Here is a 19,787-nt window from a genome sequence, read left to right on the forward strand (position 1 = left end):
CCCTCACATTGTTAAGACATATCCAATAATAGAACTTAGCATTTTCCCAACAACTGATATCAGGCTAACTGACTTATAAGTTCCCTATTTTCTTTCTCCTTTCTGGATTTGCATCTGCTAACTTCAAATGATGGGGCTGTTCTAGAATCTAAAAGTTATTGAAAGTTATAATCAGTGCATCCACTATGTCTGCAGCTAGCTCTTTTAGAACCCAAGAACACAGGTCATTGGGTCACAGAGATTTGTCAGACTTTAGTCTCTTACATTTATTAGACATGTTAAATATGTTTTCTCTTTTGGTATTAATTACTTAAATTTTTCATTAGCCCCTTGGTTACGCTTTATTTCTGGTATGGTTTTTTTCACTATGAAGGCACAAAATATTTGTTTAATGTCACTACCATTTGCACGTCCCTCATGATAATTTCTCTGTTCTTGGCTTCTAAGTGAGCAACATTTACTTCAGCTACTCTCCTCCATTTTATATACTTGCAAAAGCTCTTTCAATATGTTTTTATAATCCCAGTTTACTCTCATTATATATTTTTTCTTTTTGTCAACATTTTGCTGGTTTCTAAAACATTCACAATCCTTAGGTTTAACACCTTTCTTTGCAACATTATGAGCCTTTTCCTTTAAGCTATTACTGTCCTGAAGTACCCTATATATTACAAACAGCAAAGGTCCCAGCACTGCTCCCTGAGGAATGCCACTTGTCACAGCCCTCCATTCAGAAACGCACCTTTCCACTGCTACCCTCTGGCTTCTATGACCGAGCCAGTTCCGTATCCACCTTGCCAGCTCACTCTGATCCCCTGCGATTTCAACTTCTGTATCAGTCTGCCATGAGGGACCTTGTCAAAGGCCTTACTGAAGTCCATGTAGACAACATCCACTGCCCTACCCTCATCAATCACCTTCGTCACTTCCTTGACAAACTCAATCAAGTTAGTGAGACATGACCCTTTACAAAACCATGTTGCCGCTCACTAATATGTCCGCATATTTCCAAGTGAGAGTAAACCCTGTCACAAAGAATCCTCTCCAATAATTTCCTTACCACTGACATAAGGCTCACTGGCCTGTAATTACCTGGATTATTCTTGCTACCCTTCTTAAACAAAGGAACAACATTGGCTATTCTCCACTCTTCTGGGACTTCCCCCGCAGCCAGTGAGGATGCCTTTGTTCCAATATAGTGCACCACAACTAGATCTTTCCCTTCGCATTCCAAATTTATCTCCAGCCACAAGCTAGGGCAGACAACACAATCTTGTTTGCTCATCACCCTGCGTTCCTTAGACTTATCTACAGAAGAGGCAAGTACATTATGCCTGTTGGTCAAAGTCCTCCAACTCTACATTCTAGATCCCCATACATGTCTGACTCACAATCCTTCAATCCTTTAACTGACCAACTCTACTTAAATGACTTCCAATTAATCACGTTGTGTATTACCAAATTCCAAAATCAGCTTAAAAGATGAAAAACCAAAAAGTTCAGCTTTAAAATCCAGCAATAAATTGAATATTTAACTGAGAATTTTGTTTCCGGTAAATCACGATGCCAAGTTCATTAAGCTTTATTTAAACCCTAACTCAACAGCCTTTGCAAACTCTACAAATGAAAAGTAGAACAATTTGCACTGATATAACAAAAAACAGCTGTTCATTTCTAACAAAAAATAAAATGTCTCTGTGCTAAAATGCACATGCTTAAAAGGAAAGAAAAATTTGCATTTATATAAAGCCTTTTGCAGTCTCAGGATGTTCCAATTGTTTTTCAGTCATTTTTGAAGTGTGATGTGTAAAGTGTAATCGCTGTTGTAATGTAGCATATTTTGTACATATTTAGCTCCTGCAAACAGCAAATAGAAACAGAGAATGATTACAACACAGGGGTAGCCATATGGCCTGCTGAATTTGTGCCAGCTGTCTGCAAAAGCCAATTAGCCAGTCCCATTCCTTGCCCCTTCCTTTTTTTCTTGGCAGATAATTGTCCAATTCTCTTTTAAGAGCCACAACTGACTCTGCCTTCACCACAATCTCAGAAGTGCATTCCAGATCTTAACTGCACACTGCATAAAAATGTTTTCTCAAGATGCCTTTTGTCATGTTAATTGGTGCCCTCTGGTTCTTGAATCAAAAGCCAATACAGCAACATATATTTTTAAAGCACCTTTAACATAATGCAACATCTCTGTGATAAACCTCATGATCTGCACGGGGTGTCACTAATTGACCTCCAAATTGGGCTCATTGAATACAAGCTCCCTGGGGATTGGTAATTAACCAACTAGATGGAACTTGTATACTGAGCTCTGTATAAAGCAAGACCCTGAGAAGGTTCATTAACTTTTTAGTCCTGATTGGGACATGTTGTTCACCACAGGCTTGTTGTTATTGTTTATTATCATTTCGTGCAATAAAAGCACAATTCCTTCACAGCCAACTACTGCAGTTATTATAATCTCAGAGTGCTTCACAGGACCATCATAAAGCAAAGTATGACACTGGGCCATTAGCCAGAGATATTAATTCAGATGTCAAAAGGTTGGTCAAAGATGTAGGGTTTAAGAAGTGCCTTAAATGAGGGAAGCGAGGCGGGAAAAGAATGAGGTAAAGCACTGGGGGAGGGCTAACAAGGCAACAGATTACACTATAAATGGCCACTGTAAAAACCCTTTATAGCACTGAGGATCAGAGGGACCTTGGTGTGCAAAACCACAGATCCTTGAAGATGCCAGGTAAACAAAGTGGTTAAAAAAAAACATCTTGGATACTTGCTTTTATCAGCCGAGGCATAAAATACAAGATCAGGGAGATCATGCTAGAACTGTATAAAACGCTAGTTAAGCCACAAATGCAGTGTTGCATGAAGTTCTGGTCACCATATTATAGGAAGGAAGTGATTGCACTAGAGAGGGTGCAGAGGATGTTTACCAGGATGCTGCCAGGGCTGGAGGTTCTGAGTTATGAGGAAAGATTGGATAGGCTGGGGCTGTTTTCCTTGAAGCAGCAAAGGTTGAGAAGCGATCTGATAGAGGTGTACAAGATTATGAGGAGCACAGATAGGGTGGATAGGAAGTTACTTTTTCCATTAGTGGAAGAGTTAATAACCGGGGGGGGGGGGGGGACATAGATTTAAGGTAAGAGGTAGAATGCTAAGAGGGAAGTTGAGGAGAAACTTTTCACCCAGTCGGTGGTGGGAATCTGGAGCTCATTGCCTGAAGGGGTAGCTGAGCGAGACAGGAATTTTCCCATCCTGCTAGCCATAGGAATCATAGCCGACAGGGACGGACTATGCAAAGGTCCATTGACTTTGGCAGGGTTTTCTGGGCAACTGTCTGTGCGGAGTCTGTACGTTCTCCCCATGTCTGTATGGGTTTCCTCCCACAGCCCAAAAGACATACTGGTTAGGTGCATTGGCCGTGCTAAATTCTCCCTCAGTGTACCCAAATATGCACCGGAGTGTTGCAACTAGGGGATTTTCACAGTAACTTCATTACAATGTTAATGTAAGCCTATTTGTAACACTATTAAATGAACTTAAAGCATAACTTACACTTAAATGCAACAGCAACAGAGGGTAGGGAATGAAACAAACTGTTTGCTGAAGAAAAATAATTTCCCTAACAAAAACAGGAAATAACACATCAACGGAATCAATTAAAGTTTCAGATGAATCCCAGCAAGAATAACCTGCCATGTTTAAAGACACGCACAGAATCCTTCATTCACACCAGGAACTTGTTACACTCTGCAAAATTGCTATTAGAACAACAATCTCAGCAGCACATTTCTAAGAGGACTTTAATTTCAAAAATGATTCACAACACCTTAAGATCCAACTTGCAGAACTATCTCAGAAGATCATTAGCAAAGCAATTAATTAGTGGGGTAAATGACATTTGGAGCTGATTGGCACTGATGATATCTAGCCCAGGGCCACATGCGGCCCATCTGGATTCGGAGTGCATTCACAAGACATTTTGTTAACCATTGCCCACGCACAGGGTTGCCACATTCTGCTGATTTCCATCCATGTAATTTTTTCCTACTGGTATGACCGAAGTGATATTGATGTAAAGCAAGGCCATGAGAAGTGAGGTACATGCTGATTGCACACATTGACTGTGAGAGCTGTGCGCTCCCTCCAAGTCCAAAGTGTAAATTTTTTTTTACCATTTTAAGTTTTTTTTTAATTTGTTCATGGAATGTGGGCAATGCTGGCTGGCCAGCATTTGTTACCCATCCCCAATTGCCCTTGAACTGGGTCTCTGGATTACTTATCCAGTGACAATACCATCATGCCACTGCCAAGTTGATGATGGTTCTATTAACATATAATTGAATAAGCATTCTCTGTAACTTGTTGTGAAATATTTGGCATATATTTAATGCACTTAATCTTATTCATAGGATTGCGGTTAGTGGTTAAGCCTGATTTCAATCTTGTGGTCTACAAAGATAAAAGAGGGCCACTCATGCAGCCCACTCACTAGCCTAGGTTGCCTTTCACTGATATAAAGAAAACTGAGTAAGACAAGTGAAGTGATAATCATTTCAGGAAAGATTTTAACAGAACAAAGCAAGTTTTGTTTTAATTATCCTGTTGTTCTATGTATTTAAGGTTACAATGTTATTGTAACCAATAAACTCTTTACCCCAGAGTTGTCCATTATGTTAAAATATATAACTATGTAACTTGTGTTTCTTTCACACGAGCTTGGTCTTACCTGCTCCAAATCCAATAAAAGCACGACTCAGCAGCATATAGTACTTATTATGTGATGGAAAGCTATGTACATAGCCATAAAGTATGTTTGCTGCAACATTAATAAAAATTGATATAATAAGAGGCTCTCTTCTTGGTCTGTAATTTGACCATGCACCAAACAGTGGAGAAGCAACCATCTGGCCCAGGCTGTAAGCAGCAATGACCCATCCAAGAAAACTGGCATCAGCAGTCTTATCCACCTGCAGTAAGGAAGCATGGAACAATGTTATAATCAATTCTCTGTATGTAAACAATCTTGATCAGTGACTTTTAAGGATGGCTAACGTTTTCCATCGTCTCTATCTGGAACTTCAGTATAACCTTTCTACTTAAAATTTAATGACATTCTTGTGATTGAGGCAGCAATACGTTTTCAGTCTGTGCTTAGTGTTAATATCTTTACTGTACCATCTGTGTGAGAGTGAACTAGGTTCATTTTCAAGAAGCATTCTTCAATCATACTCGAGTGGCAGTGTGACATGCTGCAAAAAACATACATCCTCCAGATAATCACTGATGTCAGGAAGCAATGATATGGTACAACCTACTCTAGCATATTGATCTATATTAGAAAATGCCAGAAATTCTTTAGCGAAAAATAAGAGAATAGCTTGCATTCATATAGTGTCCTTGACAACCTCAGGGAATTCCAAAGCATGTATGTTTTGAACTATAGTCTAGGGAAGCATGGCAGCCAATTTGCACATGGTTTACTGTCTCATTCAACAGCTCTCCTTCAGTATTGGAGGTGAGTTTGAACCTACAACTTTTGACTTAGAGGCAAAGGTGTGACCACATAACCAAGGCTGACAGCCAAAATAATCCTGACCTTAAATCAACTTGAAGTTATACATGCACTGGAAATTGTGATTCATACAAAACTATGCAATTCAAATTGAAATGACTCAGAAGAAAGTCACGAACCTTTAGAAGAAATGGCCATATTGAAGACATTACAATCGAGAAGCCTGCAGAAAAAGATCATTTATTAGATATAGCCAATGCAATCTTCTTCGTAAAGTATTTATGTTTTAGTCATTGTTATTTAAATACATAACAAATCAAATGAATATTGTAATTCTTATCTTTCATATGTTAAGACCATGTACCAGATTTCTTCTACCAAGGTGGGTAGCTTAACTTGAGAAATTTCCCAACTCGACAGTCCTACCTTGGGTGAAAAGGACCCATTAAACCCAATTTTCACTCCAGGAAGATGGGGGCAGGATCAAGTCTTACGCACCTGTTCCGGAAGCAAAGCGGTCATGGAGCAGGTGAGTATCAAGGTAGGCTGGGAAGAAGGCCTGTCTAGATTCTCTGGGACTTCATCCCAGTTGTTTTAGAAGTTTTTAGGCCCTCTATCCCTCATTCCTAATACCAGCTTGCCTATGTCCATGCACGCTCATTACCTCACCACCCCCATGCCACCTCCATTGCCACTCACCAAACTAATTATTTAATATCCTCTTAAATTGCCAATCAAACTGAACTCAGAGCTCCCTCTGAGATAGTTTTTGAAGCTCAGGTAAATCATCATGACATAATAATAGCCCTTGAAAATGTTGAACAAGAACTCTATTGAAACTGCACAAAGAGGTGGCAAATCAGATAGCCTGTCAAACAGTCCGGTAGACAATGTTATTTTTAACTCACTGACAGCTTACATCAGTTTTTCTTCAAGTTTACCAAGCAGGGGATTTAAAAGAAAACTTCAGATCATGACACATTAACAGGCCTATCCACCCTTCTAGAGCAATAATTCCATCAATTCAGGACTTTCACACTGCAGGTTAAGGCCTTCAGAACAGCCAAAGTGGGGGTCTGTTTGAACTCGGCATGAATTTCAAATGGCCCTGCTGAATTCAGGATTCATGCCTGTCCAAGTCCTGCCCGTCATTTTGAAAGAGCCGTGGAATCTTTGCAAATGTGCAAAAATCCAGCCCTTTTTTTTTAAGCTACTCACTTTGAACAAAACATATTTCCTCCCCCTTCAAGTTCTGATCTTAGTAGCAACAGCTCCTGTCCTTTAGCAAGGCTGACTTGGACGAGTCCACCAGGAAATATTTGAGATCAATCCACTAACAGCTTCCTGTCTGAAATCTCCTGCCTCCAGTTATCACCTCACTGCTTATGCTGCTAAGATCACACTGGTGCTCCTGTGCATGTTGTTGTTCACTCATTTTAACACGTCAGAAAATAAGGCTATTCTACTGGTATGCTCACAGTTAAAGAATATAGTAAAATCTACATGTTATAGAGCATCAACAATAATTCCTCATCAGTACAATTAGGGATTTATCCAAAAGCTGGGGACAGAGAAAGAGGAAGTGCGGTAAAGTCCTGCTTTTCATTACGTACTGGTTCATGTATTCGTTTACCCAAGCTAAAGCCTTTTTACACTACATCACCTATCACAAGCAATTGTTCGCTTATCATGTTTTCTTTCCCCTCTGTCTCCTTGCCCTGAGCCACAATAGAGCAGAGGCCTCAACACACTTGAGCAGGGAGATGGCATCGCAGTCTCTAGAAGTTGGTTCCTTCTGCTTGCCATCTTGGCTATAGACATTTAATTCCCTTTTTTAAGCACCTTGCTGACAGGGGGTGAGAAGCTGTGCCTGGAATGGTTGTAGCTGAAGTGCAGCCCAAATGGAGAGATTAACCTGGAAATGTCTGAATCCCTCAGTCCAGAGCTGCATTAACAGCTCTTGTTCAATTTTGAAATGTTCACCAATTTCATCTGCCAGTTTTGAGGTGACTCCTTTTTCTCCTCAGATGATAATTGTCTCTTTTTAACATTTTCAATACATTGCACTATGGAGAGACTCCCCCACCTCTTACTGTACCACAATTTGCTGTACAGTAATTGCACAAATCAACGCTGTCCTCACGTTGCCGGTACCTATCTAATTGATTCCCATTGAAAAACAGGCTCATCATTCACAATTTCACCATTTGAGAGATTATGTAGGAACACAATCCTTGCGAACAGGACTTTATTGTAAGTGGCAGGCTTGTCTCAAACACCTCCATTTAAAAAGCAGCACTGACCTGGGGTCAGAAAGTCTGCCCAGTCCCTAGGTTGGCACAGGAACAGAATATTTAAATAAAACAGGCAGAGCAGGGGAAGAATGAAAATGAAATGCTAAATGAAAAATATTAACTTAAAGGATTTCGAAAAGCAGATCTTTACCAGCTATTATCTAATACTTTAGGTGTAAAATAGGATGACTATACATATCAATACTTAAATGTGTTTGCTCTCCTCAAGTCAGACAAACAAAAAAGACTTGTATTTACATCACCTTTCACAACTTCAGGGCATCCCAAAGCACTTTACAGTCCACTATGCTCTTTTGAAGCGTAGGCTGGGATTTTCCACGCCCACCTGCCACAGGAATCGTCGTGGGCAGGATAGAAAATTTGACGGACCAGCATAAGATCCTTTGACTTTGGGTAGGAATTTTTGGTCCTGTATTAGGTGGAGCCAAAAAATCCCTTCTGTAGACACTGTTGTAGAGTAGCAAAGGCAATAATCAAGTCACACACTATGGGCAGGATTTTCCGGCCACGCTCTTCCCAAGTCCGAGCATCCTACCTGTGGTCAATGGACCTTTGCATGGTCAGTCCCCTTCCCGCTATGATTATCGTGGCAGGCGGGATAGGAAAATTCCACTGTATAACTGCCCAGAGAACGACCAGATATACTGGGATTTTTTTTAGTGACACTGAAAAAGGATAAACATTGGTCATGACACTAGTGATAATTCTCCTGTTCTTTTTAAGTACCTTTATGACAAGAGTGAGAAGCAGTGCCTGGAATGGTTAACTCTTTCATGCCAACTAAGACAACAGACTGGGCCTCAGTTTAATGAGTCACCAAAAGTACTCTGACAAGGCCTCAGTACTGCACTGGGGGGGGAGGTCAGTCTAGTTCTTTGCACTCAATCTCTAAGGTGGGACTCCACTGGAGTGGGGTTAAAAGATAATTCAACTCAAATATAGCTCAGTTACGTCACAATGAATCTTTATGCCTAAAGTGAAGTTTTCACATTAAATCTCACTGGTTAACCCTGAGTGCAATACTTACCTATACTACTGAGGAACATCGTGAGGTACATGATCCGGATTGACCTCCAGCGGTCCCGATTTTCCTGCAGTTTCTCGAACAATGCATCTTCACTGAAAAATAAACCAATTATATGGAAATATTGTTTAGCTTTGTGTTTAGTTTATTACAATTTCCACAGACCACTGAAAAAGATAACATGGCCAGATTTCATGTTTTAAGATTTTTAACGTGATGAATGACTAAAATGCTATTAAACACTAACTGGTGTTTAGCTCATCACCTGTGAGTAAAAGAATTTTAAATAATTGAATATGAATGTTAAGAATAAATACAAAACGATTTATTCATTTTATTGGCATACAGTTAGCAATTTTTTGATAAATAAAGAAGAGTTTTGGAACTTGCTTTAAGTCTAAAAAAATCATAAACTTCAGAGTCTCCTCGAAGGCCTGAAAACAGGAGCAGTTACAGGAAGCTCACAATGGTGATTAATCTGATGTAACAGTGTAGCCAGTTTTGTGGGTAGGTCAGCTTCTAACCTGTCATTTCTTAAGCGAGCACAAAAGATCGCAATTTGCACCAATACAATTTGCACCTAAAATTTTGCAATCGTTTACACTGTTTTTGCCAATTTTGGCTTAATGGTGCTGAAAAGTCTAGCACAATTCAGCAGAAAGTCCACAGTACTGTGCCTAATTTACTTAAATGATAAGTTAAATAACTTGACCCTTTAGTTTTCTTACATCAAAATCCCCCCCAACCTACTATTGGAAAAATATAGTATAACACCAAAAATCAGCTCTGGAGGGAAATTAAATTTAAAATTTTAAGAAACCCAATATATTTGCAGGAAGTTTTAAATACTAAAGTTACAGGGAGCATTTAATTTAACTAGGCCTTATGTTAACACTGGTTCCTGCAACACTATGGTTGTGCTGTGGTTCAAAAATTGGAACCAGAATCAGCTGGATTGGCAATGACACACAGTAATATATTTAGCCCAAACTGTGCACAGCAAAGCAGCTTTGGTATCAACTGACACATCTCGACCAAAAGGGTGCCAAACCACACCACCTACCACTGTCAGATTCACTGCCATGTAAACAGTCCCCCCCGTCCCTGAGCTTCAGACACTGGACTTAATTGATATCTAGAAGGTGGTGAGAGTGACACAACTCATAACAGGAATTACTTTTAACCAAATAATAGTAATAACATACTATTACATTTTAAAGCAACTGTTTAATTGCTGTTGACTGCTATGACAGTTGTAGTCATATGCATGCAGACAAATTTCTATCTAACCAAATCTACTCTTGTGGAGTCAATATACTGAACCACTGGAACCATGGTAATTTATTATTTATTTAATACTGAACTGGGAGATGTGTCAATAGGAAAATGTAGGAGTGAGGCAAGATTAATTACCATAGTTTATTTTCCTAGCCACAACCTTCTATGAAAGACATATACAAATATGCTGGATGTGCAGATTTGAGTGTAGTATTCAAGCCAACTAAGCTTTTTCTACTTCACACGTGTAGCACAAGCTGGGGAGGTCTTTAAAAGCTATTGTTGTCATTGGGAAGCCTGTTGAAGGAAAATGCAGCTTCCACAAAATCAGTAAAATAAACAATACGCTATAGGGGCTCGGGAGTGTCCTGCCTGAAAGCAAAAAATGTACTGCATGAAGCACAATGCTCTACATTGTGGTTGTGTTGGTAACATTCAGTTCTTTTAGTTCAAGTGTCATGAGATAGAAAATAGCTAATTGGAAATACAACAAACATCAGGAGCTTTTAAAATGTGGAATGACTTTTATAACCAAGTTTATTACATATATTTGTGTTAAATATGTGTTAATTGTGTGTTTAATTGTATGCAGGTGGTGGGTGGGGGTCTTAACTGGGGATTCACTCAAGCCCACACAGACAAGACTAAATTTGCGATTGCTGGGTTAGGAAGTGTATGCTTGTCACGTGTAATTTTCTGGATATATATATATGTGTGTAAAGATTCGTTCCAATTCTACACTTTACCAACCAGTTTTCTGGTATAGAAAACTTCAGACAGGTGTTCCAAACAGCAGCCTGTGGTACACGTATGACCCCCAAGCCCTGAGAATTCAGCCTTTGATGTCCAAGCAACTCAGCCTTACATGTCCTTGCATTTCTTGTTTCCTGGTTTGATCCTTTTGAATTTCGGGAAGGGATGTTTTCAGCATTTCTGTCTTTTCCTATAAGAACATAAGAAATAGGAGCAGGAGCAGGCCATCTAACCCTTCGAGCCTGCCCCGCCATTCAATAAGATCATGGCTGATGTGAAGTGGATCAGCTCCACTTTCCTGCTTTCTCCCCATAACCCTTAATTCCCTTGTCTATCAAAAACCTATCTACCCGTGACTTAAATATATTTAGCAAGGTAGGCTCCACCACTTCAACAGGCAAAGAATTTCAGAGATTCGCCACCCTTTGAGTGAAGGAGTTCCTCCTCAACTCCGATCTAAACTGCACCCCCCTTATCTTGAGGCTGTGCCCTCTAGTCCTACTATCCTTTCTGAGCGGGAAGAATCTCTCTACCTCTACCCTATCCATCCCCTTCATTATCTTATACGTCTCTATAAGATCCCCTCTCATCCTTCTAAACTCCAACGAGTACAGACCCAGTCTATTTAGTCTCTCTTCATAGTCCAGCCCCCTCATCTCCGGTATCAGCCTAGTGAACCTCCTCTGCACTCCCTCCAAGGCCAATATATCCTTCCGCAAATGCGGCGACCAAAACTGCACACAGTACTCCAGCTGCAGCCTCACCAGTACCCTGTACAGTTGCAGCAAGACCTCCCTACTTTTATATTCTATCCCCCTCGCTGTAAAGGCCAACATTCCATTCGCCTTCTTGATCACCTGCATTTTTGCAGCTCGGGCACAAGGACCCCCAGGTCCCTCTGCACCGTAGCATGCTGCAGCTTTTTGCCTTTTAAATAATAATCCCTCCTACTATTATTTCTGCCAAAGTGGATAACCTCACACTTGCTAACATTATATTCCAGCTGCCAGGTCCTCGCTCACTCGCTAAGCCTATCCAGATCCCTCTGCAGACTTTCCACACCCTCCATGCAATTTGCTTTTCCACTCATCTTTGTGTCATCAGCAAATTTCATCACACTACACTCAACCCCCTCCTCCAGACCATCTATATAAATGGTAAACAGTTGAGGCCCCAGGACTGATCCCTGCGGCACTCCACTAGTCACCAACCGCCAACCAGAATAGCACCCATTGATATCAACTCTCTGCTTCCTATTAGACAGCCAACCCTCTATCCACGCTAACACCTTACCCCCAACTCTGTGCACCCTAACCTTCTGTAGCAACCTTTTATGAGGCACCTTATCAAACACCTTTCGGAAATCTAAAAACACCACATCCACTGGTTCCCCTCTGTCTACCGCACTAGTCACATCCTCATAGAAATCCAATAAATTCGTCAAACACGACTTCCCCTTAACGAATCCGTGCTGCATCTGCTTTATCAAACTATTCTTTTCTCGGTGCCTTGCTATTTCTTCTTTGATGACGGATTCTAGCATTTTACCAACTACAGACGTTAAACTAACCAGCCTATAATTCCCTGCCTTTTGACTGCTTTTTTAAACAACGGCATAACATTAGCCGTTTTCCAATCTTCCAGCACTTCCCCAGAATCCAGCGAATTTTGGTAAATAATTACTAAGGCATCCACTATCACTTCTGCCACTTCTTTCAGAACCCTGGGATGCATTCCATCCGGTCCTGGGGACTTGTCCACCTTCAGTCCCATTAGTCTATCAAGCACTACCTCTCTAGTGACAGTAATCGCATTCAGGTCCTCAACTCCTACTATCCTTCTATCTTTAAGATCCGGCAAACTATTTGTGTCCTCCTCCGTGAAGACCGAGGCAAAAAACTTATTTAAAGCCTCAGCCAATTCCTCATCTCCCACCACTAAATCCCCCCTCTCATCCCCTAAGGGTCCAATGTTCACTCTAGCCAGCCTTCTCTTCTTTATATATTTGTAAAAGCTTTTACTGTCCTTTTTTATATTTAGTGCTAGTTTAGCTGCATAGTCCACCTTTCCTTTCTTTATCACCTTCTTAGTCATTCTTTGTTGATTTTTAAATTTTTCCCAATCTTCTAATCGCCCACTATTTTTAGCCACTCTAAACGCATCAGCTTCTAATTTAATACTCTCCTTTATTTCCTTAGATAACCACGGCTGGTTATCCCTTCTCCTACATTCCTTCTTAACCATCGGAATATATTTCTGCTGAGTACCGAAAAAGATCTCCTTAAAAATCCTCCACTGTTCCTCAGCCATCCCACCAACCAATCTGCGCCCCCAATCTACATTCGCCAATTCCGCTCTCATCCTATCGTACTCCCCTCTGTTCAAACAGAGGACACAGGTACGGGACCCTACTTTCTCATCCTCCATCTGCATCAAAAATTCAACCATCCTATGTTCATTGTCCCAAGAGGATCCCTCACAAGAGGATCCCTAATTCTACCTGCCTCGTTACACAACACCAGATCTAAGATAGCTCACTTCCTTGTAGGTTCCGTCACATACTGTTCAAGTAAACTATCCCGACAGCATTCTAAGAACTCTTCCTCAAGCATAAATTTTTGGTGCATAAATCCGAGTTGAGGGATTTCAACTTTACATATGGTCCACAATATAATACATGTTTTCGACTCCTTCAAGTACATACCCAGACTTTTATTCAACAACAAAAACAGAAAATGCTGGAAAATCCTAGCAGGACTGAGAGCATCTGTGGAAACAGAATAGAACCAGCATTTTGAGTTTGGATGAAGAGATTCCCACTTTTAGATTCATTTTGTACTCAACGCAATGCAGAGAATATCTCTTTCAATAAATCTGTTGTTGTTCATTGGAATCTACATTGGACATGCATACCATGTCCTTTTCTTTTTGTTCAAAACCTACAACCCCTAACACAATATTCAACTTTGAAAGAGTTAAAGGGTCGGAGAAATAAAAGATGGTGAACAGAGATAGGATGGTGAGGTGATGGGTGAGGAGGATCAATGGCAGGGAGGAAAGAATTGGAGGAGAGAGGGATGATTGAGGGAGAAAAGGAAGAAATGATAGGTAGGAAGACTAAGAAAGAAGAGGGATGGAGAGATGCTAATAGGAAGGAGCTTTGCTTTTTTAACACTCCCTTTGCCTTTTGTTCTCTGACATCTTTGTAATTTTATCTCCCCCAATCTCTAACCCATCCCTGACCTTCCATTTTATGACCTCCGCAACCTTTCAACAGCATAAAAATCCACCACTTTTCTATTCCTCTGCAGTTTCAAAGAGTCATAATCAACTCGAAATGTTGACACTGTTCCTCTCTCCATTGATGCTGCCAGACCTGCTGAGTTTTTCCAAAATCTCCAGCATTTTGCTTTTTTTATACCAACAGGGAGGAGATTCAGAAAGGTGGAAGATGAAAGAGAAAATGGCAGATAGAGGGATTGGAACAGGTTTGAAGATGGAAGAGATGGTTAGGAAGGTGGAACAGGAGGAGATAGATGGTGGGAGAGAAGAAAAGGGAATTATATGGAGGATGAATAGAAAGGGGAGAAGTGCGAAGGAAAACTGGTGGAACGATGTAGGTGGCAAGTTGGAAATATTGGAGACTGTAAGTCAGCAAGACTGGAGCCAGGATGAAGGAAGACAAATGTGAGGGAGGTGAAGAGGGCAGAAGTAGCATAAGAGGGTGAAGGAGGTGGAAAGGGATAATAGATAAAATCGAGGAAGCAAAGGATGTACAAGGGGGCAAAAAAGAAAGGAAAATGAGCAGAGAAGAAGGAGAGACATAGGAGAAGGTGCTGTTCAGCAAACTGCCTCCGCCTAGGAAATCTTCTCAGCGTGTGTAGCAAATGATCATAAAATTCTACTAAAGTGAAGGGATAGTGATGTTGGGCAAGATGGTTGCTGAGGAAGAGGAAACTCAGCTAACATGGTAATGAAGTGGTCGTAAAAATGGGAAATCCAGCTGTGGGGGGCTATTACCTACAAATGGAATTAAACAGTAGCTTGAATGAAAAGACCAGCTAGTGGAGGGAGGGAATTTTTGAATGGAAAATGCATCTGGTAGGTAAAGAGTAGGGCAAGAGTGTGAAAGGGATATATTTCTCTTTTTACATTGATTGTGAACATTGCTGCGCGGCCCAGCATTTGTTGCCCATCTTGACTGCTCTTGAGAAGGTGATGGTCAGCCACCTGCTTGAAGCACTGTCATGTAGCTTGTGTAGGTACACCCAGAGTGCTGTTAGGAAGGGAGTTTTGGGATATTGATCTAGTTCAATCCAAAATGAAGGTACAACAACATAGTCAGAATAGTTGCGGCTTGGAATGGAACATACAGGTGGTGGTCTTTCATTGTGTCAGCAGTCTTTGTTCTTCTAGATGGCAGAGCTCACAGGACTGGGAGATGTTTTCAAAGGAGGCTTGGCAAGTTGCTGCAGTGCATCTTGTCTATTCTTCACACTGCTATCACTATGTGTCAGTGGTGGACTGGATGAATATTTAAGGTGTGGATTAGGTGCCAATCAAGCTGGCTATTTTGTCTTGGATGGTGGCAAGCTTCTTGTTGAAGCTGCACTCATCCAGGAAAATGGAAAACATTCCATTATTCTCTCGATTTGGCTGATTCATTTAGATTTCTGGTCAAGGGTAACATCCAGCATGTAGATGGTGGGGTAATATCATTAAATGTCAAAGGGAAATGGTTAGATTATCTTTTGCTGGAGATGGACACTGCTTGACACTTGTATGGCATGAATGTTACTTCTGTCGGTCTGCATATGGACATGGACTGCATAGTATCTAAGAGTCACAAATGGTATTGAACACCATGCAATCATCAGTGAACATTACCACTTCTGATCTTATGATGGAAAGAAGGCCACTGATGAAGCAGCTGAAAATGGCTCAGCCCAGTGCACTATCCTGAGGAACTCCTGTAGGAATGTCTACGAGAGAGATATTGGCCTTCAACAACCACAACCATCTTCCTTTGTGCCAGGTATGACTCCAACCAATGGAGAGTTTTCTCCCACAATTCCCATTAACCAGGTTTTTTGTAAAGCTCTTTGATGTCATATTCAATCTTACACTGCCTTGAAGTCAAGGGCAGCTACCCTCATCTCACCTCAGGTTCAATTTTTTATCCATGTTTGGGCCAAGTTTGTAATGAGATCAGGAACGGAATATTTCTGACAGAACCCAAATTAAGCATTGGGATCAAAGGGAGCCAAATGGAAATTATACCTGCTGGAAAGGGAACAAGATATACCAGTCCAAACTGGTGTAAGACACAACAACCTCTAACTACCAAAAGATCAGAGAGTAACACATTCAGGTTAAGGTAAACTTGGTACATGAATAATCTAAAGGGTAAGTTGCAATGTCCAGATAGGATGAAATGGTGAATCCATAGTTGGTGATTTCAACTGATATCCCAGACAGTGAATGCAATACATTTACCTTATCCTCTTTGAACATTAAGAACAATATGATTTGTTTCAAATACATAGTCAGATAAAGAATATCTACTTCATAACAATGCTTTTGTACATGATAGTCTAATTAAAATTTGCATGTCAATTATCTAATTCCAGACAAGATTATTTCAAAATTGGGTAATTTTTCAAACAAAAACTAAAAACAAAGAATACCAACACATTATCTAATGTTTTCAGAGTATACCCATTACATCTGAAACAGAACCTACAAAGGTTCAAAGGTCAAAGATACTGAATATTTCAAAACAATGCAGTACTTTCCTCTCGCTGTAGCACATCATAGATTCTAATTGCATAAGAGATAATTGAATTGAAAATTGTGTGTTCATAATATAGATAACCAGGTTGAGTGCATCAACCTGTAAATCCTAATGGTTAAATACGAGAGAGACTCCTGATCAGCTTGATGTGGAGTGGTGCCCCTCAATTTATAAGCCCCCAGCATTAGACTAGATTCACAGAATTCCTACAGTGCAGAAGGAGACCATTCAGCCCATCAAGTCTGCACTGACTCTCTGAGTGAGTCTAACCTACACATCTTGGGACACTAAGCAGCATACAACGGTGCAGAGGGACCTTGGGGTCCTTGTGCAAGAGTCGCAAAAACCCAGCCTGCAGGTGCAGCAGGTGGTCAGGAAGGCGAATGGGATGCTGGCCTTCATAGCGAGGGGGATTGAATATAAAAGTAGGGAGGCCTTGCTGCAACTGTACAGGGCACTGGTGAGGCTGCAGCTGGAGTACTGTGTGCAGTTTTTGTCACCGCACTTACGCAAGGATATTTTGGCCTTGGAGGGAGCGCAGAGGAGGTTTACTAGGCTGATACTGGAGTTGACGGGGTTGAACTATGAGGAGAGGCTGAATAAACTTTGACCTTTGTACTCGTTAGAGTTTAGAAGAATGCGGGGAGATCTCATTGAGACATATAAGATGATGAATGGGATGGATAGGATAGAGGTGGAGAGGCTCTTCCCGCTCAGAAAGGACAGTAGGACTAGAGGGCACAGCCTCAAGATAAGGGGGGTGCAGTTTAGAACGGAGTTGAGGAGGAACTTCTTCACTCAAAGGGTGGTGAATCTCTGGAATTCTCTGCCCGTTGAAGTGGTGGAGGCTGCCTCGCTAAATATATTTAAGACACGGGTAGATAGATTTTTGATAGGCAAGGGGATTAAGGGTTATGGGGAGAAGGCAGGAAAGTGGAACTGAGCCACGACAGATCAGCCATGGTCTTACTGAACGGCGGGGCAGGCTCGAAGGGCTAGATGGCCTACTCCTGCTCCTATTTCTTATGTTCTTATGTTCTAAGGGGTGATTTAGCATGGCCAATTCTTTGGACTGTGGAAGGAAACCAGAGCATCCAGAGGAAACTAGCAACCTCTTTCGGAAATTACTAGCTAAGGAAATAGGCAAAAGTACGCCTTCATAGAAAACCAGGTGCAGGAAGACATAAAAAGAAAATGAGATTCAAGCTTTAAAATTTTCTAAAGCAACATTTTAATTTCATTTATTTACGTATATAATGTGGAGACATTGCCTAGGATTTTAGATTGTCATGATCACAGTGTCCCATTAATTTTATCCATTACTATTGGAAAATCTAAGTCATTTAGAGAAAATTGTTCTTTCTTTGTGAACAGCTCCTTTCTTAGCTGAGTCTCTAATCAGGCATTTCAAAAAACCAACTGTTAAGAATGTATAGGATAATAGTGCACATTAAATCCAAGATAAAAGAATGCTATGCACATTAAAGCTTTTGTTTTGAAACTACCCAGTTTGGAAGGCTGGGTGTTATGTATTTGGGGATTTAGTGTGAGTTGATGAGTCACTTAGGAGCATAGTCACATGATCACTCCATAATGTCATTGGGCCTCCATAGCCTGCCAGCAGTTGGGGATTGAAAGCTGTGTAGGCCAGAATTGGAAAAACACAGTTTGTGGAAAAGACAGGAGACTCAGGGGAATTAAGTATAAAGGTGAATTAAAAATAAAGGTAAGAATTTTGAGATTGTGCCACTGCTGGACTAGCAGGGGCAGCACAGTGGTTAGCACTGCTGCCTCACAACATTAAGAACCTGGGTTTGAATCCCAGCTTGGATGATTGTGTGGAGCCTGTACGCTTTCCCCGGGTCTACTTGAGTTAAGGTCCAACAGATTATTTGATAGTAAACACCACTAGCTTTCAGGGTTTGCCCCTTTGTCGGGTGATCTGCTTGGGTTGTCATGATGTGGAGATGCTGGTGTTGGATTGGGGTAAACACAGCAAGAAGTCTCACAACCCCAGGTGAACTCCTCACTCACCTGACAAAGGGGCAAAGCCCCAAAAACTAGTGGTGTTTGCTACCAAATAAACCTGTTGGACCTTAACCTGGTGTTGTGAGGCTTCTTACTCTTCTTGGGTTGGCCATGCTAGATTGTCCCTCAACGTACCCAAAAAAGTGGCAGGCAGAGTGTATCAACTAAGGGATTTTCACAGTAACTTCATTGCAGTATTAATGTAAGCCTACTTGTGATACTAATAAATAAACTTTAAACTTTAAACAATGCAGACCACAGTGAGTGCAAGGGTCAGGACAGGGAGAGCTCAGGTTTGGGAGAGAGGAGGGACTGTAAGATATCAGGGGATTATCGCGCCAACAAGTCACTTCTTCCTCAATCTTCTCTTTGCTATGCATTACCATGTTTCTGATGTTACAGCTAATGTATTGCTATTGAAGACGAAAGAGCAGCAATAGCGAATGGCTATCTCTCTCCCTGCTGCATGTTTAGCTGCAGCTTCTCCACTCACTCACCTGCCCGACGCTGACTTTAAGAGCGGAGTGCTCTCGTCCACCTCAGCCTGAATCTCCGCCATTTTTCACAAAAATCTCCAGACTTTCATCAAATTTAATTCTTTATTCATGATCGGAAGTGACGGTCCCGGCGAACAAGCCTACTGAAGCTGGTGGGACAGTAGGATGTGTAACATCTCCACCAAGAGGGAAGAAACTGCACTCTCGATACAATGTTCCGGACAAACCAAAAGAATTTTACAGCTGAATTGTGGGGGAGGCTGGTAAAAAGTCACTGCTTGTTGTGTACAGATCACTGATTTTTTTAAAAGTTTAACTTGAGAAGAAAACAGCCGAGGCAAACAGGTTTGAATCTAGCTCAGTAAAATTGGAGAAAAGGTTCTCTTTGAAATAAAACCTGTACGAATGTTTTATCGAAGGGATGAGACCAAAATAATGACCAAATCAATGTGCAGTGTTTTATTTTATTAGTATTCCTTTAAAATAGGTTACACATTAAAAATTAAAGAGACGTTCAGGTTTGAGAATGGAAGCTTGGTTAAACGCCTATAGTTTTGTCTCCCTACCTAAGGGA

General features: G+C 41.0%; 1 protein-coding gene across 3 annotated transcripts in view; it reads right to left on the reverse strand.

The window, feature by feature from the left end:
- The window catches only part of mfsd8 (major facilitator superfamily domain containing 8), a 53,411-nt gene extending 34,045 nt beyond the window's left edge, over nucleotides 1-19,366 (reverse strand). The window contains exons 1-5 of one of the 3 annotated variants that reach the window (XM_080193806.1): nucleotides 19,214-19,311; nucleotides 13,599-13,661; nucleotides 8,867-8,958; nucleotides 5,704-5,747; nucleotides 4,739-4,979 (exon numbers count right to left, since the gene is read on the reverse strand). In XM_080193806.1, coding sequence (XP_080049932.1) covers nucleotides 4,739-4,979; nucleotides 5,704-5,747; nucleotides 8,867-8,897 — 316 coding nt within the window. In that variant the 5' untranslated portion in view covers nucleotides 8,898-8,958; nucleotides 13,599-13,661; nucleotides 19,214-19,311. Of the gene's footprint in view, nucleotides 1-4,738; nucleotides 4,980-5,703; nucleotides 5,748-8,866; nucleotides 8,959-13,598; nucleotides 13,662-19,213 lie in introns of all 3 variants that reach the window. The other 2 variants (XM_080193814.1, XM_080193799.1) reach the window with 2 other exon arrangements.
- Nucleotides 19,367-19,787: the final 421 nt, after the last annotated feature.

Source organism: Carcharhinus amblyrhynchos, chromosome 1 (assembly GCF_965287045.1).
Source record: "Carcharhinus amblyrhynchos chromosome 1, sCarAmb.v2.hapA, whole genome shotgun sequence".
Lineage (NCBI taxonomy): Eukaryota > Metazoa > Chordata > Chondrichthyes > Carcharhiniformes > Carcharhinidae > Carcharhinus > Carcharhinus amblyrhynchos.